This window comes from Anoplopoma fimbria, chromosome 11 (assembly GCF_027596085.1).
Source record: "Anoplopoma fimbria isolate UVic2021 breed Golden Eagle Sablefish chromosome 11, Afim_UVic_2022, whole genome shotgun sequence".
In the NCBI taxonomy this organism is placed as follows: Eukaryota; Metazoa; Chordata; class Actinopteri; order Perciformes; family Anoplopomatidae; genus Anoplopoma; species Anoplopoma fimbria.
Genome location: NC_072459.1, coordinates 7,101,064 through 7,124,542, shown reverse-complemented (window position 1 = coordinate 7,124,542; position 23,479 = coordinate 7,101,064). Strand labels below are relative to the sequence as shown.

The 23,479-nt window shown below is 39.1% G+C and overlaps 1 protein-coding gene across 1 annotated transcript; it reads left to right on the top strand.

Annotated features, from left to right (window-relative positions):
• Positions 1–379: 379 nt before the first annotated feature.
• LOC129098375 (myosin phosphatase Rho-interacting protein-like) lies at positions 380–22,456 on the top strand. Its single transcript, XM_054607365.1, has 22 exons — positions 380–598; positions 2,402–2,479; positions 2,575–2,640; positions 2,991–3,142; positions 3,243–3,327; positions 3,983–4,160; positions 5,651–5,792; positions 7,457–7,571; positions 13,386–13,484; positions 14,401–14,457; positions 14,561–14,629; positions 14,718–14,807; positions 14,890–14,999; positions 15,249–15,759; positions 16,512–16,604; positions 16,709–18,928; positions 19,795–19,942; positions 20,214–20,331; positions 20,452–20,611; positions 20,810–20,911; positions 21,373–21,459; positions 21,535–22,456. The coding sequence occupies exons 1-22, from the start codon at positions 473–475 to the stop codon at positions 21,673–21,675; spliced, it is 4,947 nt and encodes a 1,648-aa protein (XP_054463340.1). The 5' UTR covers positions 380–472; the 3' UTR covers positions 21,676–22,456.
• The last annotated feature ends 1,023 nt before the right edge of the window (positions 22,457–23,479 follow it).

The following is a 23,479-nucleotide window of genomic DNA, read 5'->3' as shown; positions in this document are numbered from 1 at the left end:
AGTTTGGACACACCTTCTCATTCAATGGTTTTTCTTTATTTTTATTTTTATTTTTTTCTACATTGTAGATTAATATTGAAGACATCCAAACTATGAAGGAACACATATGGAATAATGTGGTAAACAAACAAATGCTAAACAAACCAGAATATGTTTTATATTTTACATTCTTCAAAGTAGTTGAATGAGAAAGTGTGTCCAATCTTTTGACTGGTACTGTATCTTATTTTTTTATTTTTAAGGAATAAATATATAAGATTGTCGGCGGTTTTATTTTGGAGGTTGTGACCGGATGTTGTTCGGAGGAGGATGCCGCGTCACGTGACGTGTCCATGACGACAGAGCGTCAACAGCTCCGTGTTTGAGGGTTTGACAGATGTTGGTCCGGGATAAACCGCTCCATTCAAAGCCGACTACCGGAGGAGGGAGAGCGGGGCTGAGTCTGGGCTACTCACCGGCGGAGGACTGAAGCATGTCGGGGGAAAAGGCGACGAATCCTTGCAGCAAATTTCAAGCCAACATTTTTAATAAAAGTAAATGTCAAAACTGCTTCAAGTCCCGCGAGCTGCATCTCTTGACCGACAATGGCATGGAGCAGGTACCGTTAAACTACCTTTTATTTGTATTATTATTATTATTATTATTATTTGTATTTCTAACCCGAACATATAATTATGGATCAAAAAAAATGGAAGTTCTGACGTCATTTTTTTTCATCCAGAAAACATCTTTTTGTAACTCATTTCTTCGATGACGTCAGTTGTCCGCTCCTTCTTGTTATGAGCCTCCTAAAGCTCCCGGATGTTGACGTCAGCAACCCTCAATTAACTTCACACCTCACTTATCAAAAGTTTGGACACACCTTCTCATTCAATGGTTTTTCTTTATTATTATTTTTTTCTACATTGTAGATTAATATTGAAGACATCCAAACTATGAAGGAACACATATGGAATTATGTGGTAAACAAACAAATGCTCAACAAACCAGAATATGTTTTATATTTTAGATCCATCAAAGTAGTTGAATGAGAAGGTGTGTCCAAACTTTTGACTGGTACTGTACAGTTAATGTGGCAGCTAGGTAGTTCAACTCAAAGAGTAAAGTGGTTTTACCCTGAAGAATATTAACATTATTGGAAAAATAAACTGCTAACCCTTTTTTTTAATGCAGAATAACTCCTTTAAGTCACTGATATTTGACGTCATTGTCCACTCCTTTTTGTTATTCAGTCCTAAAATGAGCGGAGTTTAGTTTTCAATTAAAGTTAAACTATTCAGTTATTGTGACAATTAATAAATGTAAGGAGTAAAGTTCTTTATAAATTAACTGTGAAAAATGTTTAACTGTCAAATTAACTATAAATTAACTGTCAAAAATGCCATCCCTAAAGCTGCTCTTTATTCTATGAGAGTTTCTGAGTGCGTTCATCTTCTCCAGAGGATGAACCATTTTCCGGTTTAGCTTGTTTTCAATTAAAGTTAAACTATTCAGTTATTGTGACAATTAATAAATATAAGGAGTAAAGTTCTTTATAAATTAACTGTGAAAAATGTTTACATGTGACACTTATTCAACTTAGGCTTGTTAGTTATGGTCTCCTATCTGTTATTATCATCCTAACCTGACCTAACCTGACCTGATAAGTAGATATAAAGAAAATATATAAAAATCACATTAAATGTTATTGTGACCAAATCTCCTTTTCTTCTGCATTATTGCAAAAGATAAACTTAAAGGTGTCATAAAAGTTAAACCTGTTGTTATTTTTGCTGTAAATGTAAAAATTGCTCTTTTTTGTGTGAAAACTATTATTCAATATTCAATTTAAAAACACCTGATATGAATCAGAGACAATCTAAAACGTGTCATATATGCTTTTTCCTTCATGTATGACAAATAGTTAATTAAATATCCTCATATACCAGCTATTTGTTTACTATGTGTTCTCAAATAGTGTCCATGCACTTGGTTCACTGCCTTTGAAAACATGGTCTGTCATGTGGAGGTGATGTGAGAAGACGGCCATGAAGGCTTCCTGCATGCCTCACATTGTTAAAATATGTTATTACTCTCCGTCCACCTTCCTGGTTTCACTGTCCCCTGTAATTTCAGCGCTGTTGCTCAACCTGCAAACACTACACATGTCAATGTACATGCCAACTGTGCTCACAGAGAAAAAGCTGTTGTGGAGTGATTTTGACAGTTTTTAACATGTTTTTAAATACTACATACTGTGCAAACAATACTTTGGTGAAAAAGCGTACACAAGCAATATTTCATTTACTATCACATAAGAAAAAAAGCATTAAATCGTAACACTACTGAACAACTAAAAATACATTAACGATTAATGATTATATAAACAGTTGCTAATAACTCCACTTTTCTCCACTTTCAGGCAAAGCCCCTGTATGGAGGCTGGTTGTGTTTGGCTCCTGAGGGGACAGATTTTCACAACCCGATGCAGAGGTCAAGGGTAGGACATGATGAAACTGAGCTGAAATACTCACTTCTTTAATTGTGACTGTTTCCTCAAGAAAAATGGTTTTGTTTATTGTGTCTAAATGGCAGAAATGGCAGCGGCGCTTCTTTATCCTGTATGAAGACGGCAGTCTGAGCTTCGCCCTGGATGAACTGGTAAGAAACTGCTCGTTGAATTTCAGCAAAAACATACACAAGGTAGCAGTGTGCAGTAAATCATGCTCTGTACATGCATCTGCATTCACAGTATATGGGATCAAGCAGTCATCTTTAGGCCAGATGTCGTGTGCAGAACCACAGCAGATGATTTGGGCTTAGCTTGTCCTCTAATGCTCACATCCCCCTCTCTCTGTGATCCCCTCAAATCTCTTTCATTGCACACTCAACACCACAAACTGCTCTCAGTTTAACTGTCAGTCATCTGCGTTCTGGGGATCAGTCCTCTCAGTAAGCTGATTTAGTAACTAGCTTGCCAGAATAATTTAGATGCTCTGATTCCCCTCCAGCCAAGCACTTTGCCGCAGGGGACAGTGAACTTGAATCTGTGTACGGACATCACTGATGCAGAGCCCAGGACCGGCCAGAGAAATGCCCTCTGCATCGTCACGCCGGAGCAGGAAATATTCATCCGTGGTGACAATAAAGAGATCATTAATGGGTCAGTATAGAACTGTAGAGACAAATTACAGGAGCAGTAAGTAAAAGGGTTTCTCTGAAACCAATGTCTTGTCTCTGATGCTCCTATCTTTGTTTACCAGGTGGACTGAACAGCTCGCCGTCTATATGCGGACTAACAAGCAGAATCAGAAGAAAAAACGCAAAGTGGAGCCAGTTGCCACCCAGGTAGCAAAGCAAATGTCCATCAAATCCTTCAGTAAAGCACAGATTGTGTTTTTCCTGTCAGCTGTAGGGCCAAATGATACTTCAACTACTGGTCTGATTGCTATTAAATCCCATATAGATATTCATGGTTGTTGTTGAGATACTTCAGTTAGGACCAAAGTGGTGGACCAACCGTTGCCATCCCTAAAGCTGCTCTTTATTCTATGAGAGTTTCTGAGTGCGTTCATCTTCTCCAGAGGACAAACCATTTTCCATTTTGGCTTTTTATTTTTAATTTTTTGGCTTCCAGCGAGCGTTTCTTTAAATGTGTGGAATTGTGCTTTTCTGTGCTTGTATATTTGTAAATTTTATAAGGACAACAACTCCTCATAACTAAGGAGCTAGGACAAGATAATATGGGGCTGTAACTTTAAACTGTAACAATTTTACTCAAATGTATCTAAAATGATTAACCCTAACCCTAACCCTATCAACTAATAAATAAATGAATGAATAATCTTAGCTCTAAATTTAATATCTTTTTGTTTTGGACTGTTGAATAAACATCATCTTGGGCTTTGGTAAATTGAGATAAAGAGTTTAAATTAATAATACATGAATAGAAAAATACACAAGTTACTGAATGTTTTTCTTTGTTTTTCTAACAAACCATAAGGAACCCAGTCCAGCAAAAATGGCTGCAACTGATTCAAGTTTTCCTTCCTCGGAGAACGCTGCAGAGTCCGGCTGCGGTCGGTGGCAGGAAGACCCACAGCAGGGACCTGGACCGGGTGAAACCCCCATGTGGACTGTCCCAGACTCAGATCCCCGGGGCCTGGAGAAGACCCCTGCAGGTGCAGTAGAAGCAAAACACACACACACACACACACACACACACACACACACACACACACACACACACACACACACACACACACACACACACACACAGGCTTTTATGTCCGTTAGCCAATCACAGCCACTTCCTGCCCACTCTCTCACTGTCCTAACGTCCTGCAGATGTTCTCACACTTTCAGCTTTTTGTTTATACATTTCATTTAACCCTTGTTTAACCAGGCATGTTGACCCAGCACTGACTTATAATCATGGGAACGGGCCGGAGGAGTTTAAGCAAGAAGTTACATAAACATAGACGGACAGACAGAAACACACCATGAGATGTGCGTCTTTAACCTTCAGGCATCTTAAAAGCCAAACATGAACCATAAAGGAGCTCTTAAACACGACCTAATTAGCTCAGGACAGGTATTCCTCCTTAGTGGAGCTTTGTGCTGCGACAAAGTGGACAGAAGCACCCGTCTGGCGTCAGACTTATTGCAGGGTCTGGACAGGTCCTGTAATAAAGGCCTGAATTAGATCCTGCTGACTGTGCCTATAGGCTGCTTCATTAGAGTGACGGAAGCTGTACATGAAGGACCCTCTGAGAGCCGAACAGAGAAGCTGTCTCATGAAAGATGCTTTGTCAGGGTTCCCTCCTCTCGTTGGATTCATGGAACATCGTTGATATCTCTAAGATTACTTTTTTTTTAGCAGCATTGCAGTAGAAACCAAACCGCCCTTTTTAGACAATCGAGTGTTTTAGCATCTTTCAGCTCATTGTTTTGGTTTAAGGGCACATTAACTGTATTGTTAACATGTGTAAATTAGATGTACATTAAATCTTGTAGGGCTGTGCTGAAAAGCTTATTGCCTTATTCATTATGATGAGATTCAAATTCTAAATTAACATTCAAATGCTGCACAGATTTCCTTTCTTTGGATGTTTTCGTGGTATTTCTGCACAGTGGCAGATATAGATCAAACTGCAACAATATTAGTAGTTATATACTATGTGTAGAATTATATTCTAGTGGTGGATGGTTAGGATTTACAATTTCCGATTACTCCGGAACGTCTAGAAATCCAAAAGTCAAAATGGAAAAAGGAAAGATTTTATCATTTTCAAAAGTTTTTATCTATCGTAATATTCTGCTTCAATCCATTTTGAATATTAAACCACTTTAAACCACTTAGTGTTTTATGTCATTATCCAGAAAACAGATTGAGCTGCTTCATTTAAATTTAAGGTAATTTTCTAATCTTGATCGAAATACTGTAATCATAAAGTAAAGTTTTAAGAGGGGAAACTCTGGAGGTTTTGAGCCACTGGACTCAGTGTGAACCGTGACGTAGTGTTGTATGATTAAAAAAAAGAATGATTTCATCCAGCTTGTTGGCTGCTGGCTGTTTAAAGAGAGTCATCGTGGAATTAAACCAAACTATGTTCCTGCTCTCGGTATGTTTAACAGTCTGAAACCCTTTTGTGTTGTTCTCTATATCCAGGCAACACATCTAGCTACCTGAGCCCTGTCTCCTTGGATTTGGTGACCAGTGGAAACACCGATCCCACCAGTAGAAACCAGCTGCCTGAGTCAAACAACGTCCAAACACCAGCAAACAACAAGAACCAAAGCCAGGCCAAAAGGTTAGCAATATATCGGGAGGTAGATTTCCGGCCAATTTTGATGCTAATATGTATAAATAACTTTTATATATGTTGTGTTTGGCCGCATTCTGGTGTTTATTTTCTTATGTACATGTATTCTGTTGGTAACAGCCATTGAAAGTGCTTTGGCAGAGGAAAAGGGGGTAAATGTGCAAGCAATTAGCACAAAGGACATCTAATGCTTCTCTGCTTCCCCCCAGTATAAAGCCGAACAGCCATCACACACCGCTAAACACCAGATCAAAGGCTCACGCTCTACCCTTCCATTAGAGATCTGACTGCCGCATTTTTAAATTTAGCTTAAAGAATCCCTCCCAGTTTGTGCCCCAGCAGCATGTAAACTGGTCACGTGAAGAGAGCACATCTCGTTTCTTCCCTCACTGCCTTTTTGGGAAACAAAAACACAAAATGCTTAATGGCCCCCAAATAAGGCCAGAAATTCCAAAACGCTGGTGTAATTGGATATCTGCGGCATTGTTTCTCAGGACCTTTAATACTGACTGTCTGCCCGGCTGACAGAGGAAGTCGACTTCAGCTAAAAGCTCAGATTCAGAGCAAGAAGCTGTCTGGACCCACCAGAGGCAGAGGGGGCAACAAAACATCAGGCTTGGGAAAAGTTACAACCTATAAAGTACTGAATAAACTCTTTGTCACGTACTGAACAAGGTACACAGAGTTCATCATGTGCTGAAACACATTTTTAAAGACTGTTAAAGGTTGTGTTTCATTGTGACAAAGAAAACTCATCATTATTATTTTATAATATTCCTACATTAATGCCACACACAACACGTGTGCTAACAAGAACAAGGTCTTAAGTGACATCTCTTGAAAACTGTTGGATGGATTGCTATCAAATCTGGTTCAGTCATTCATGTTCTCCACAGTATATTTCGTAATAACTTTGATGATCTCTTTTTATTGCGTCAACATTTTAGTTTGTTCAATATGTTCGATTTTTGACCAAATTCCTGCAAAACTAATGACTTTTTCATCAGCTGTACTTAGTTTTTGATGCTAATAAGCAAATGTCAGCATGCTAACACACTGCACAAAGATGATAAACAACATTACCTCTGCTGATTTTAGAATGTAGCTATCTTGTTTTATTGTTTTCACTATCAGTTAATCTACTGATTACTTTTTTCCAATTAAAGAATAAATTATGTGTCAAAATTCTAAAAAATACCATCTTAGAATAATTTATTTTGTCGACCAGTTGTATAAAAAAACCTCAAATAGTAATTTTGGATCATTGTACAAAAAAGAAATGTAAAATCATCATGAGCTATACTCATATGTTTTGGTATTTTTATTTGATTAACAATAAAGATATGATTAAGAGTTCAGAATTAGCCAATAGATTAGCCAAATAAATCTCACTAGATTCAGATGTTTCCATTTTTTTGATGCTGATGGAATAAGAAACGGCCCACAAAACTAACTATTAACTGACAGCACTGCTTTTCTTCACTTGACAGTTGTGTTTACATTATATCAGGTTACTTTGGGGTTTTCATCCTGTGTAATTCCTTCTCTACTTCTACTCAAAACACCTCTGACACCAGTGGAAGGACGTCTCTTATTTAGCCTCTTAATAGCAACAATAACAGTTTCACTCATTCGTTTTTCTTGTTTTCCAGCAATGGCTGTTCAACAGAGAGGCTTCTGGGATTGGAGGCCACAGAGAAAGAGCAGGAAGCAGGAACAGCTGTTTCCAGGATGGGCAGGAGTGAAGCTCGCACCAACAAGCGAGAGGTAACCACACCTAGTACACGTTAAGCACTACAGTATACCTTTAATACTACGCAGGTCAAACTATCTTCTGACACTCACTGTGTCCAAGTTATTTGAAGTCCCCAAGTTCTTCCTGAGGTCAAGTAGGAAACGGTTCCTGTTGCTTCAGGATTTTAAATTTAGCTTAATGACTCACTACAACCACAAATCCTGTTAGAACCTCCCTTTTTAGCATAATTAAAAGATGTAACAGTTGAGTGGTGGGTGCCTCGTGGTTTCTTAGTTAGCAATGTGGGGGGTTAGAGGACAACGAGGACACGGACTATCTTTTGGTAAAAATGTATTTATGGTAATTGGTCCAACACATGAGCCAATGCAGCACCAGCAATCAACGTTCTTAAAAACCCTTTAGCTGTGTAAACAACAGACAACACAAAAAATGGTAGAAAACACGGAAAAATGGAGCGACAGTGAAGTCCAGAAGTGAACTCATTCATAAGATCACACCCAATGAGCCAAAGAACAAGTGGGAACCGCTGCTCAGCAAGCTAAACTTGTTGCACAAAGGCTAAACCAGTTGCACAAAGGCTAACCCAGTTGCTCAAAGGCTAACCCAGTAGCACAAAGGCTAACCCAATAATGTTAGCACATAGGCTAACCCAGCAGCAGTAGCGCGATAGCTGTTTTGAACTGAAATTGCAAAATGTACTTGCATGACGCCTATATTAAATTATTTCACATGATTGTGGCTGTAACAGAATTGTTAATATATTCTTTATGTTACGCATTTCTACAAAGCTAAGAGAGCTTGAGGAACGTTGCAAACTAGCCGTTCTCCCAGATGGAGATTTGCCGGCCGTCTTTCTTCACTTCATTGTTTCTATTAGAAGGAAATAGATGGGAAGTCATCAGATCAGTTTGGTCCAAAAACGCCTCATGTGATTTTGTGTACAGCACAAAAAATAAATGATTTAATGTGGAATTCCACTTAAAGACCCATAAAAGATCTCCTTCTGCTCCTTTTCGATTGGAAATCACCAAATTTGGACACACATGGTTTTCATTGGACAGCGTTCATATGTAATCCCTCCAACGTGTTCTGGGTCTGTCACGGGGTCTCCTCCCAAAATACCTTCAAGGTTAGTCACAGAGGAGGCGTGTTTTGTTTAAGAACATACAATGAATACTTTCAAATCACCAAAGCTACACCTTTGTATAATTTCTGCAAGTTTCTGCACGTTGCATACATTTTTGGCATCACTGTGAAAAACACCAGTTAATGTCATCCAGTGTATCTTAAAGGAGCAGTTCTACTTTCTCTTACATTTGTTTGGTACAAATGAAGCTACAGCTTACATTTTGTTTTAGAGGCAAATGGAAGAAAAATAAAGGGCAAACCAAATGAAATAGGAGAGAAAAAAAGTTTGTTATAACTAAATGCTGACAGGTTTTATGTCTCTCATGTTTATGAGGTACTTATGTGATGAAGGGGTACCTGACGTCAATTTATCATTTCAACCAGGTGAGAAAAGCATAAATATCCCTTATGAAATGACTATTATTATGGTAGTAAATAGTGTGTTGGTAGCATTTCGTAGGAACATCAAAAAATAAAACAAGTTTTCAGGGCCACATCATCAAACGATTAAAAAAACCATTTCCTGAATGTGTTGTTCGCGACCATTGTTCGCTAGATTTGCTGATTAATCTCAAAGTCGGATTGTCATGATCAAGACCAGTCCCTGTTCCCAGCTGTACTCAGCCTGCAGTGGGCTCGGCCGTGGGCTCGACTGGTTTCAACATGATTCACACAACCAGGTGTTACTCAGAGATCAACGTCACCTTAACGACAAAGCTCTGACCTAATCAAACACTCGGCCGGAACGAAGTTGATCTCTGTTTGTGTCAGTCATCAACCAACACGTGTAAAACATCAGGTCGTCTGCTTTGTAACAACCAAGTTCACTTTGAAGCGAAGAGAAGAAGGTGATGAGAGTTTGGCATGAGACGCGTGGACAAGTCGATGCTGCCGTGTCAAGGCTTGTGTGTTCCCTCCGAGCGTGTGTGTGTGTGTGTGTGTGTGTGTGTGTGTGTGTGTGTGTGTGTGTGTGTGTGTGTGTGTGTGTGTGTGTGTGTGAGGGGCTGCATGTGTCAGCAGGTGAGAGAGAGAAGTGGTGATTCACTCAGAGCTGCATTTTGTTTGCGAACAGAACTGGTTTTGATGCCCTGAAGGTGTTAAACCAGCTTTGTTTGTGTGTGTGTGTGTGTTGTAATCTAGGAGACGGCGTTCCTCTCCCTCTCACACACCTCTTCCCTGGATTCCTCAGACATAAAACAAGACACAGCGTAATGTTGGGAACACTCTCACTTTTACGAGAATCTAAAAAAACTCACATGACGGTCCATATTTACTGAACCTGATGAACTCACACAAAGTCGTGCCTCCTCTCCAAGAGCACATCTGTTTGAGACTGATAGTCACTGTGTGTTGTCGGGCTAGACCCTAGTGATTAAGGAGGTGAGGAGACGTTAACGGGTCTGTGTGTGACGGTAATAACAAAACACAAACATGAAGCAGAAACAGACCACATGAAGCTTTAAGTAAAACCAGGTTTAATTCAGTAAACCAGGCTTATTTTCAAGAAACAAGACCTTTGATCTACCTTCATTTCCACTTCAACCTCTTTTTGCAACATAATTTGCATATTTTATTAATATTGCACGTCATTTTTTTTATTTGTAATTTCATCACAAAACAGGACAATTGCTGTCAAAGGACCTAAATAAGTATAAAAATAGATTAATACATTAAAAAACAATAATTACATAAAAGTTGATAATGTAGGGCATTAATTGCAGAGCAAGGTCAATTACAGATTAAGATATTTCACATATGTACTTATATACGTAAATGTGAATATTTTTACAATTTAGTTTCCCTTTTTATTCCTTCCTTTTTAGCTTCTTTCATTTACTTTTATTACCTGTTTTCATTTTATTGTAATTCATATATTTTAATTTCTGTTTATAGATTTTCTGGGCTGCAGCTGCATTTCATTGTGCAATCCTGTATTGCATAATGTCAATTAAGCTAAGATAAGATAAGATAAGATAAGATAAGATAAGATAATCCTTTATTAGTCCCGCAGCGGGGAAATTTGCAGACTTACAACAGCGCAGAGTAAAGTGCACACAAGAGACATAGCAGAAGAAGACAAGCTAAAAATAAAAATAAAAATAAAAAATAAATAAAATAAAAAATGAAAATAAAAAATTGAAAAATAAAAATAAAATAAAACAAGTATTATAAATAAGCAATAAAAAAAACAGTAGAAAAAACAACAATAACTGAAATACTATATTTACAGACAGAGAAAAAAACAACAACTATTTCAACTACTTTTAACTTTTTTAACCATTATTGCACAGTGCAATGTGCAATGTATTGCACAGGTTTCTATTGTCATGTTATTATGTTATTATTGTCCTGTGGTGTTCAAGCTGAACCTTGAACCTTGATTAGTGGGTAAATCGGCTATCTTTGAGCTTAACTCAGTTTAATGTGCAGAACAAAATCACATGCCAGGAACAAACTACAAGAAAACATTTGGCAGCGAGTTGTGGGTCAAGACTCAGACTCTCAGAGGTAAAGATGAACTCAAGTCAGCTGTTATCTCTGGTGTTTGGTGTGATAACGAAGATGAAAACTTTCTTCCTATAATTAGTGATGAAAATTAAAGATGAAGAAGATCACTCTTCTTAAACAACTTAATTAAGTAAAAGTAAAATGAAGTAAACAATAAGCCTTTAATCTCGTTAATTTCTGTGTTACTTGATCTTTACAAGCCACATCACAGCGTCCATATTGTGTATATAAAGTGTAAATCAATTGATTCCTTGTTTATGGTTCTTTAATTTGATGTAGTGACATTTAAAGAGAGACCAAATGGTGGAAATGTTTCTTACATCGAGGCTGAAGCATTAAGTCATGGTTTGTTACACAGAACCATCTGAGAAGTCTTCCTTGGAAACTGTCTGGAAAAGGCAAAGCGCTTTAAAAAATACCAATCAGGTCATTGGATGAACCACCTGTCAATCAAACTCTTGTTGAAGCCAGCTGGGAGAAGAGCAAAACACATCTTTGTTCTTTGTTCTTCTTTCAATGAAGAAATACTCTCCACTTCTGATATAACTGATGCTATTGCAGCATCCATGCTATTCTCTTCAGGAGATGCAACTTTTGTTTTGGACAAACAGATGCCTCTGTGTCTCGTCACAAACACCTGAACCAGTCAGTAGTTTCCAGTAGCCTTTCAATGGACACTGATCTCTCAGAACACTGTGGTTTTCTCCCAAATACATTCCCAGAAGCCTGACAAGATGGGTTTTTCCCACAATACTCATGCGATCTTGTGATATTGTGAGAATCAGGCTGCCTTGCAAAGTATTAAAACGCCCCTCATTTTTGAGAAATCCAGTTATCCAAGATCACCAAGCTCACTGCTGACCTAAAAGATAATGACAAAAGTTATTTTGGGCTTTAATTTAATGTTTTATTCTCCATTTTATGTCTTTAAATATGCAGTTTTTGTCCGAACAAGTCTGTTTTGTTTATGATGAATTCATGTGATCAGTGCTTGATGTTTCAGGTCTGTGTTTCAAGTAAGGAAACAAAACAACCCAGACTTCAGTTAAGAGTTAAGAGGTTTAGTTTTTTAGGCTCACTTACAGTAAACACACAGTAAACACTGCTCTCCTTCAACCACCTTCCTGAGATGAGAGCCCTCAACAGTTGTAAAAGTAAGAACACAGCCCATTTTATTTTGACACAGATGGTCATCACTGTGGCAGCTGCTAATCTTTGATTAAACAGAGGAGCTCATTCCAGAGGATTTGCCCTTTAAATACACTCTGCAGCACATTTTATCCCATGTGAGGATTTATGTGTCTTTGGGAGCGTTTGTTTTGGTAGCCAGGAGAAGGTCAAAAGAGCCTGTCCGGAGTTCATTCAGGCCTCAGAGCTGAGATTCACAAGACGGCCTCCTCTTCCTCCCCCAAATCCCCCCTCCCCCCCCCGCTCCCTCCCTCTCTCCAGCTTTGGGAGGCTTCTTCACCAAACAGAGGACAGGCTCTGTCTGCAGCGGTCAGCGATTGTTTGAGAAGGAGAAAGAAGAAAAAAAAGATCAGTGCAGCCCGGAGCGCCGTGTTCCTCCGTCTGTTGTGTCCTTGGAGAGTTTTCAATGTAAATGCCAAGAAAAGAAAAACACAAAGAATGTTCTGTAACGTTCAAAGTGGTCATTTTTTCCCCCGTTGAAGTGATTATATAAGAGGGAAGAATGGATCTTTGCAACTAAACGAACCCCTTGTTTCCTTTATTGGTGTGTAATTCAGACTTGAAAGAGATACGTGCAGCATGAGACACGATCACAAGAAGCACGTTCTGTGTTTCCTGACTTGAAGCATCATTTTTTAAAACAAAAGGCCTAAAAGTATCAGCGATAATGCAGCGTCTCAAAGCCTTTTCATGCATTCCACATAGCCCAATGCAGTCATCCGTGTGCAGCTGAGTGTCCATGTGAGTGAGAGTTTAACAGGCAGTGTAGAAAAGCCTGTTGGGCTCCCCGCGGTGCTCTACAGCGAGGCCTAATCCCTACAGCTGACGTCTCTGCCAAGGATCCAGACTATCGGTTACTCTGCTTGATGGAATGCAGGCCGCGCACTCAAGCTGCCACCGTCCGGATTCAGAAAGCGCCTCACGTCTTCAGATGAAAAACAAAACAAACTTTACTAATGAAAGGAGTTGTTATCATTCCATTTTTTTGTTGCCTTCCACAGAAGCTGCTGTCGAGCGGAGACATAGTCCAGCTCACCGCACCCCCACCCCAGAGAAGAGCCAAGTCTCTAGACCGCAGGACGACCGACACCGTCATGACGGTGAGACGCCAGACAGATTTTTTTATGTTTAGTCGTGATTTGTGTTTCAACAAACTTTAAACTAAATACTTATTGAAGTGGCTGCTTCAGGAGAGAAAGCATTGAGACTTAACCCCTCTGAACCACAGTGTAGATAAAAAACAAGGCTGCCTCGATTGTGACCCCTAGAGGCCGTACAGCTCCTTACACACTCAGTATTTCAGAGAACCCATCAAATCTGACTCTGGATCAGTGGTGGAGGAAGTATCCAGATCCTTTTACTTTAGTAAGTAAGTAATAATACCACACTGTGAAAACAAAAATACACTGTCAAAAATAAAAAGTCCTGCATTGAAAATGTAGTTAAAATATTAAAACTGTGTCTGTTGTATTATTTTATAGTCTACCATTAGATTATTTTTACTCATGCATTAATGTAAAAGCAGTATAAATGAAATATATATATATATATATTAAATTAATCTGCTGATTATTCTCTCCATTAATTGATTGATCGTTTGGTTTGTAGAAATTGTAACCTTGAAGAAAATATAGGTTAGTACAAATACAATATTTCTCAGTAAAAGTATAACTGAGCCTAGAATACTAAATTATAAATACCATAAAATTGCGATTAAGTAAATACTTTTTCTCAACTGCTTGCAAACATGTAAACCAGTCCTTAACCTGAAAAGATGAAAAGACTTGAAACTCTACTATATATTAACTACAATTATAGACATTATACATACTTTCTCGTTACAAACATAACCTTACATTATTTAGATCACATTTGTTTCTCATTAAACACGCTTAAGTTTCGTTTAACAATGAACCACTTAAATACAAAGTAACACAAATCAACAAAAGTGTGTTACACATAAGTCTGATTATTGTTGTTAATAGCAAATGTATTTTCTTTGTGTTTTCTTTACAGCCAGATTTATTAAACTTCAAAAAAGGCTGGATGGTCAAGTTGGATGAAAATGAGCAGGTAAACCATTTCAAGTGTCCTTAATAAAACTGAAGTTCTAGATTTGTATTATTTCTAAACAGTTAGGTTGTTTTTGTTTCATTTGTCTTTTGGTTTCCTCCAGTGGAAGAAATATTGGTTTGTGTTGTCGACGGACAGTCTGAGGTGCTACAAGGACTCAGGAGCTGAGGAGGTATTTTTATATTAGATTTTCTTATTGATTCTAAATAAGAAGTGTTTAATTTAAAATGTTTAAATGTCTTTTGCTTTCCTCCCTTCAGGCTTCAGATCTCGAAGGAGAAATCGACCTGACAAAGTGTTTTAATGTGTCTGAGTATCAGGTGCAGAGGAACTACGGCTTTCAGATCCATGTAAGAAAAACAGTTCCTACACTGAACAGTCATATCTGTATCTTCTGCATTAACATTAAATAAAGTAAAATGTTTTTTTTAGACCCCAAAGGGTGTCTTCACGTTGTCAGCGATGACTTCAGGGATACGCAAGAACTGGATCCAGGCTCTGATGAAGAACGTACGACCAGCCAAAGCTCCTGATGTGGCCAGGTAAATTAAAATACTATTATGGGATGGTGTTGTGATGAAATGTAAAGTCTTAAAGTAGTTATTAATGTCGCTGGTCATTTAAAACCAATATATAGTCTTATATATAAGTTGCATTGAACCTTAAGACATTTAATCTTTTTTTCTGTAATAAAAAGGAAAAATAAATCATACTTTTATTACCCAACAAATTCATTTCTCTACATTTCCATATCTTCGTATCTTCCATCTAAACATACGTGTTTTGTGCAGTTTACCTGGCCACCACGTTCCATGCAGCCCACCTGAAGCTCTCCCCAAACCAGACGTGACTCAGGACTCCGCTGACGTCTCCACAGAGAGAGACGCTCACCCCAAACACAGGAGCGTGATGGACAGACGGCGGGAGGGTCGCTACAAAACCTTCGACTGGGCCGAGTTCAGGCCGCATAACAAACGGACTCCGGATCCTCAGAGGACCAAAGCTCTGGTCTCGCTGGAGTTAGGGGAGCTGGAGAGGAGGAAGAGGAGGGAGGAGAGGAGGAGGAGGTACGAGGGCATGCTGGGCTTCCCTCTGGGTTGGGAGGTGATTGGAGATAAAACAGCAGGCGGCGCTGTCAGAGCACTGAGTCCCAAATCACAGCAGAAAGTGGAAGAAGAGATCGAAGAGTGCTGGAAGCTGGTGGAGACGACGATGTTCAGACTGGAGAGAAATGTCCCGCTGATCACCGAAGACAAAGACTCTGTGGAGGTGGAGAAGCTGCTGGACGGCTACAGGAAGGGGGTGAGTGCTGAAAATCTGGGTTTAAACTTATAACAATATATGTAGGGCGGTACCGAATAGTTTTAAGCTTCATTCATGACATTGACATTTGAATTTAAAATCAACAAACGAATGCTATGCAGTTTTTTTCTGCACAGTTGCAGATAAGGAGCAGGACACATTAATTATATTAGTATTATTCCATTTTTAGAATTATATTAGACTGGTTGCTGCGTAGGGTTGTTTGAAAAACGTATTGTAAATTCAAAAGGTCAAAATGTATTGTAAAAATATAGATGTCATTCACTTCATGATTTCAGCGTGTTTTTATCCAACGAAATATTCCTCTTAAATCCATTTGTTACCGTTTAGCCTTTCAAAAATATTTTCACTGTGGTCAAAAAACAGTTGGCTCTACAACTTATCACACAAAAAGGAAGGCATGTACAGATGAGCTTTATTCATTTAAAAAACTTTAGGGTGATGACGTCATAAAATATGAAATTTAAAGCATTTGAAAACCTCAATAGAAGCTTTGAATGTACAAAAAATTACATTTGGTACAGCCCTAAATGTATTTATAACTTTATTTGTATTAATAGGTTTTATTTTTGGGGGGGTTATTAACAGATATTCACTGTCCCCAGAGGATGAATCCTACTGACCTATCATCAAGTTTTTAATTTAACAAGTGAAATATTTCAACATGGAATATTGTAGCTAGAGATTTGGGATGTGAGAAACTTTATATATGAACTGGTCTTCTATTGAAGGTGGAGGATCTGAAGACTCAGCTCGCCGAGTCAGAGCGTCACAGACTGGAGCTGGAGGCTCAGCTGAGTACAGCAGGAGATTATACGCAGCAGGTTTGCCACATGTTGCACCTCAGCTTCTTGTTTTTCTCAGTCTTTGATACCTGTGTGGTCGCTAACGCTTCTTTATGTCACCTTTTCTCCGTTGTCTTTCTTAGCTGGACCCTCCTCTAACTTCAGAAGCAGATTTTTGCCCATCGGACACGAATGAAAAGCCGTTGAAAAGCAGCACACAGACCCTGACGGATTTGAGCGACGGAACCAGAGAGCTTTTAGAACAGCAGAACTTTATCAACATGCAGGAGCAGCTCAGCTTTGAGTCGCCTTCAATAACACCTGAGACGCCCAGCATCTGGCTGCACGACACAGAGGGAAACCTCCAGGAACTGGGAGATTTGCTTCCTGAGACAGAAGATGCACCTCTATTATTATCACCTGCATCAGAGAAACAACTCTTATTTTCTCAGAGCGACGAACAAACAGATTTAAACGTTAGAGTCAACAACCAGAATCAGCTGGACAGAGGCGACTGTGAGCGAGTTCCCAGCTCGAAAACACAAATAAATAACAGTGAGTTTAGTCCATTAATTCTGGAGACGCATGCAGAGGGAGATGACGACTCGCTAGGCTGCTGTGTCGAACTACATCTACCTCCGGACCAGGCGATGGTGGGGAGGCTTTCCCAAGAGGTGGAGGTGCTCACCAGCCAGAACGAGGCTCTCAACCAGCGCAACCAGGAGATGCTGAACCAACTGACGGAGGCAGACCGCGAGATAGAGAGGCTAAAAGCGGAGCTCAGCAGCAGGTACACTGAACCCCATCACCTCCCTGAAGTGGAGCAGCTGGGACAAACACGGGTGGAGGATCTGGAGAACGAGCTGAGCTCCAGAGACCAGCAGCTCCTGGAGGCCCAGACCATGATCGCCTCCCTGGAGGAGAATCTGAAGGAGATGGAGGCGGTGCTGCAGCTGAACGTCCCGAGAGAAATAGAAGAAAAAGGACAGGAGAACAAGGGATACCTGCTCCGGTGCTTCGAGATCACCGAGGCCAAGCTGACGGAGCTGGAGAGGAGGCTCGACCAATCAGAGCTGACCTGCATGGAGCTCCGGATGCAGAACGAAGAGCTGATGGAAGCTGAGAAATGTTACAGCCAAACAGCTGCAGAGGCGGAGGCCGACATCAGGAGGCTGAATCAAGAGTTGGAGACGGAGAAGTTGAAAGATGGAGACAGCGACGGATGTGTTTCTGGTGAAGAAAGGATCCGGCAAGTGATAGACGGGATGGTCATGAGGCTGAAGGCTTTGGAGAAGTTACTGGAGGTGATAAACAAGTTTGATTTTGGTTTGAGAGAAGAGAAAGAGACGACGCCCACAGTGGAGGGCCAGTTGAGGTCTGAGGAAGAGTTTTGGGGTTTTCTGCTCGACAAACTGAAGGTTGATCCGTCAGAACAAAATGAGGAGAAAACTGTAGAAGAGCTTGTTAGCGAGGTGACAGAACGTATGATGAAGGAGAAACAAATGCTGCTTTTAGGGCATCGTCTTCTCTTTGAGACGAGCAACGATGAATGTTTGAAAGAACTGGACATTAATTGGAATATTGCAAGTGAGACAGAAACCAAGAAGATTGATGAAAGCAGGATATTTGAGATGGAATATTTCAGAAGTGCAACACAGGTGAAAATCTCTTTGCTAAACCGCCTCGCCTCCTCCGTCGGCACCTCGGCCCTCGACAAACTCCAGCTGACGGCCAACAGGCTCTCCGACCGGCATCCCTGGTCTGGTTTCATTCACTCTGCAGCAACGGAGGCGTTACACTGCTGTCGTTTAAGCAGACTTCAGTCTAAATACGAGAGGCGCCTTGAAGAAACCAAACAGAAACTGCTCGCTTCTTCTCTCGTCTGCAGCAGATGTGTCGCCTTGACGGAAGAAAACAACGAGCTGAGAGCAAGATTGTCAAACCTAGAAGCACAACAGTCGTTGTCGTCGTCGTCGTTGGGCGATATGATTAGCAGGTGTTGCCAGAGAGAAGAAGTTTTCCGACAGGACACAGATATTATGTTACAGGTTGCAGAAGGAAGTATAACAGATGAAGCTGGGAAGGAAGAGCAGATGGTGGAGAGCCTGGAAACCCCACTTTCATGTGTTGAAGATCAGTCGGGGATCCAGGAGACAGCAGATGGAAACACAGAGGAAAGTGAAGCATCGTACAAGGAAACAGATACTTTGGACTTGGAGACGGAGAAAGTTTTAGTGCTGAGAAGAAGAGTGGAGGAGCTGGAGGAGCAGCTGGCCGTCATGGAGGAGGAGATGAAAAAAGAGCTTGATGGGAAACTGAGTTCTGTCCGGACGCAACATGAGATGGAGATGGAAAAGCTGAAGGTAAGCGGAGCTGAAGGGGTTAACATGAGCGTATGACTTTAGATAGAAGCTGCCTGTAGTTGAGTCATTTTGTCTGTACTTTTGATCTTTTTCATACAAGACAAAATGGTTTTATTACAGTGGAACTGTTTACACATCATAGAAAAACCTAATAAATTCAGTGTCATTGAATTTATTTTAATACTACAGAGAAAAGTAATGGAAACCATGACAGCCTGAAACAAAAAGATAAAAGAGCTAAATATGGATACAGTTCTCTATCACGGTTTATGTTATTTCATATTGTCAGTATATATCTTTATATAGTATCATTTCTGTCAAATAAATGGAGAAACTGTTAAAATAAACAGACAGAAATGAGGAAATCTGTAAATTAAATGTCTGAAAATCAATCAATACATCTAGCCTACAAAAGTCAAATTCATTATGAGATATTAGATTTATGTCGCCATACTATCAGAAGTCTTAAAAGGTCTTTTAACTATTTTAATGTAGTTTAATTTTGATATTTAAGGTCTTAAATTGTCTGGAATTGTTGGAGGGGAGTCTTTAATTCTGGGTCAGGGTCTTCATGGTCTGGATTATTGAGTTCCCCCGTCGGCCTCTGGGCGCTCAGACCTCGACCTTTGTGGTTGCCTGCCAGAATCTGATATAGACAACAACTCCCATGATCCCACACTACTCATTGACATCACCAAACTCTTTCTTTTGTTAATGTTTTGATTGAGAGACCTATAGCGTGTGTTTATTTTCATTTTCTTGAGTGGTGGCTTTCACCAAATAGCTTTTATAGATATTTGAAAGTAAAACACTTCCGTGTTACATGCTGGAGGTTTTAAGTATGTGAGTCATGTGATCGTCTCCAGGTCACGTGTGAGCGCGGCTTCGCCTCCATGGAGGAGTCTCACCTGAAGGTCGTGGAGGAACTGCAGCATCGACACCAACAGGAAGTGGAGCGCCTCCTGGTGGAGAGAGACGCCCTGCTGGAGGAGGAGAGCGCTGCTACGGCAACGGGTGAGGAGACACTCTCATCAGTCCTGACCAAAACTTGTTATTATTAATTTCTTATTAGTAGCAGTAGTAGTTTAAATCGTTGCTATATTATCAGAAAGTTGATGAACAATTTAGAGTTTGACATTTTTATCATCATTAAACTTTAAAATCATAGCTTAGACACGTCAAACTTTACAGAATGTGTGGACATGTCAAGCTGATTTTGATGTTCAACATATAATCCTTAATAATCTCATAAAATCTTCACGTTTTCTCTTAAATATTCTTTCAGCAATCGAAGCCATCAAGAACGCTCACCGTCTGGAGCTGGAGAAGGAGGTGCAGAAGAGATGTCAGTCAGAGAACAGCACAGGAAACTCACACCTGGACGAGGTTTACAGACAGCACAGGTACGTCTTGTATGTAGGAGCCATTGTTCAAACAAACTTTATAATTTAGGCATCTTGTGGGGTATAAAATGTTCTTATGGAGAGCTGACGTTTATGTTGAAAATCTCTGTGTTTGTGAAGTGAGGAGCTGGCGTCGTACCAGCGGGAGCTCGAGGTTTTGTCCCAGCAGTTCTCTCTGAAGTGTCTGGAGAACGGACATCTTGTTCAGGCTCTGGATGCTGAGAGGAAGGCCTTGTGTCAGTGCCAGCAGGAGAACCAGGACCTGAGGACCAGAAACCAGGTGAGAGCTCCGATACGCCCTCTTTAACACATCATATACATCTTCTTCTACACAGTTAATACCCATAGAGATCCAGGGTCTAAAAATACTCCCAGTGTTTTGATTTAAACCCTTTATATGAAGAATTGTTCTCTAAAATGAATATTGTCATTAAGTAAGAATCCTCACTGTTGTTTTGTTTTTGACTTTGTCCTCCAGGAGTTGAGCGGTCACCTCGCAGCAGAGATCACCAGACTCTGTTCTCTGGCGAAGCAGGACGCCCTTCCTCTCAGTCAGGGGATGGACGTGTATGAAATGGAGGTAAGTCTTCTTCTAAGTCAATAATATTACAATAATAACCACATCATGTGCAAAAGTACTTTTATCAACATCTTGCAGTATTACATTTCAAACTCATGTGCAATATTGTTTTCATTAATCTTTGTGAAATACAACTTTCTACTACTTTTTCAGTATCATTGACAATATCTCTCTCAAGCTATGTGAATGGATAGAAAGTAAATAAATAAAAGAGCAAATACCACCAATTATAAAATAATAAAATGTCTTGAAACAAACAGCACAGAAATGTGATCTGAATGGACGGGTGGTACGCTCTCCTCTAAGACAGTTTCACTTTCTTTTATGGGCCTCAAGATTAGCTTTACATGAAGTACTGAACACCATCAACCCTCTCAAAAGACGTGTTTGTGTCATTTCAGTGTGAAGAAGTTGTCTGATTCTAAAAATGTGAAGCTGATTATTTGAAGTTTTTGTCTCAGATCACCCTGCGAGTGAAGGAGTCTGAGGTCCAGTGTCTAAAGCAGGAGATCACATCTCTGAGGGAGGACCTGCAGTCTGCACAGAGGGTGAGAATCACACAATCATAAATCATATCTGTGAATCAAAGAATAGAAGTGAACGTGTTGTTTCTAACATTACAGGACAAGAGGAACGCCACAAAGAAGTGCAAAGACATGTACACGGAGCTGAGCATCACGAGAGCCAAAACTGAGAGGCAGATGGACGAGCTGAGAGAAAACCTGAGGCTGGCTCATCACGCTCTGGACCAGACTTCACCCTGAAAATGTCCTTTTTTACGTTTGTATTTACTGTAACACGCAGAACTTATCATGTAGCTTTACCCACAAGAAATAATATTTAAAACAAAATAATCTGACCGTGTGTCTTATTTAATAAGTACAGGAACTCTTATCTCATTTCACACTCCTTTGTTACATTTGGTTGTTGTTTATATTGTCTGTCTGTTATGTTTAGATCAGTTATTAACCTTTTTGTCATTTACAGTTATTTTTACTTCAAAGGTCCTGTGAAAGTGTTTATTTTGAATATATGTGTTTCCCAAAAATGATCTCTATGTTTCGTGTTATGTATATATTTTATCTGTACAGTCATTTTGTTATTGTAACACTTCAATCTGACGTTTGTTCGTTGCTCTCGCTCTCGTAACCTCTGCTGTATGTGTGTCGTCATTAAACTGGTCAAGTATTTTCCTTTTTTATCAATTAAATAATTTAAATTAAACTCACTTTAAAAAAACATCTTGCAGGCAAATTTACTTGTAATTTATGTTTATAAACTGCAGTATTAATAATGTTTTTTATTAATTAAATCAAATTGGCAGATTTAACTGACTGTTATTTAGAGTTGTTCACAGGTTGAAATTTAGAGTCATTATTTTGTTAATAAGCCAAAGTTTATACATGAAAGATTAAAATCACACCTATTACTGTTCATTTATATTATATAATTATATTCAGGCTATCTTTGACAGTATTCAGCACTATTTCTGGAGGAAGACGAAGAGCGTCAAGTCATCCTGAAAAATAAAGTTAAGCACTGAAACGGTCTGTGGTTGAGAGTGGTTATTTCAAAATAAAAGCCCTAATTGACATTCTTCTCACAGTCGGACAGAACTAGTGGAAGAAATAGACTAAAATGAAGTGAATCAGATTTAACAATAAATAAAAACATCTTAACATCTATTGTGAAATCTAGTGTGGAGTACTGCTTTTATACGTTGCTGGTAAAAATGACTGATGTTGACCTTTATAGCTAAAATGTTACATTTGTAGCAGGGGTATTTTGTTTTGCTTTTTTTTTTGGACTGGTGCTTTAATTTAAGAAAAACATCTGCATATGTCTCCACCACTGACATTAGCTCAAATTAAATGTGTTGTTTAACTAAAATATAAAAAAATATAAACCAGTCTGATCAGAGATGTCACTTCCTATAAGAATTCAGAAATTAATCAAGCAGCAATCTTTAAAACATTTTTTATTTTTTTATTTTAAACAAAATAACATAATACGGGTTCAATATAACCAAAGAAAAGAAGACCTTTTAAAATAATATTATATTTCATAATGATTATGGTAATATACTAAAAAAAGGCTTCCAAGACACTTCATATCTGTTTATTTTATATATTTTGTCAAATACCCCAGGCTCTTTTGTTATTGTTCTATTTGCATACTAGTGAAGAAACCAAACATCACATAGTCATTAAAGAATGAGAAATCTGCAGAGTATCTTGGTGTGTGATTTCATGTCTTCTACTATATATTATTTACAAACCAATTCTAATAGGCCACGCATGCCGCTGTCAGGTTGCACAACCAACTCTGCTCCCAGCAGACCACATGACACATGACAATAATAACATGACAATAAAAACCTGTGCAATACATTACACTGTGCAATAATAGTTAAATAATAGTTAAAATAGTTTTTTCTGTCTGTAAATATAATATTTCAGTTATTGTTGATTTTCTACAGTTTTTTATTGCTTATTTATAATACTTTTTTTATTTTTTATTTTCATTTTTTATTTTTATCTTGTCTTTCTTCTACTATGTCTCTTGTGT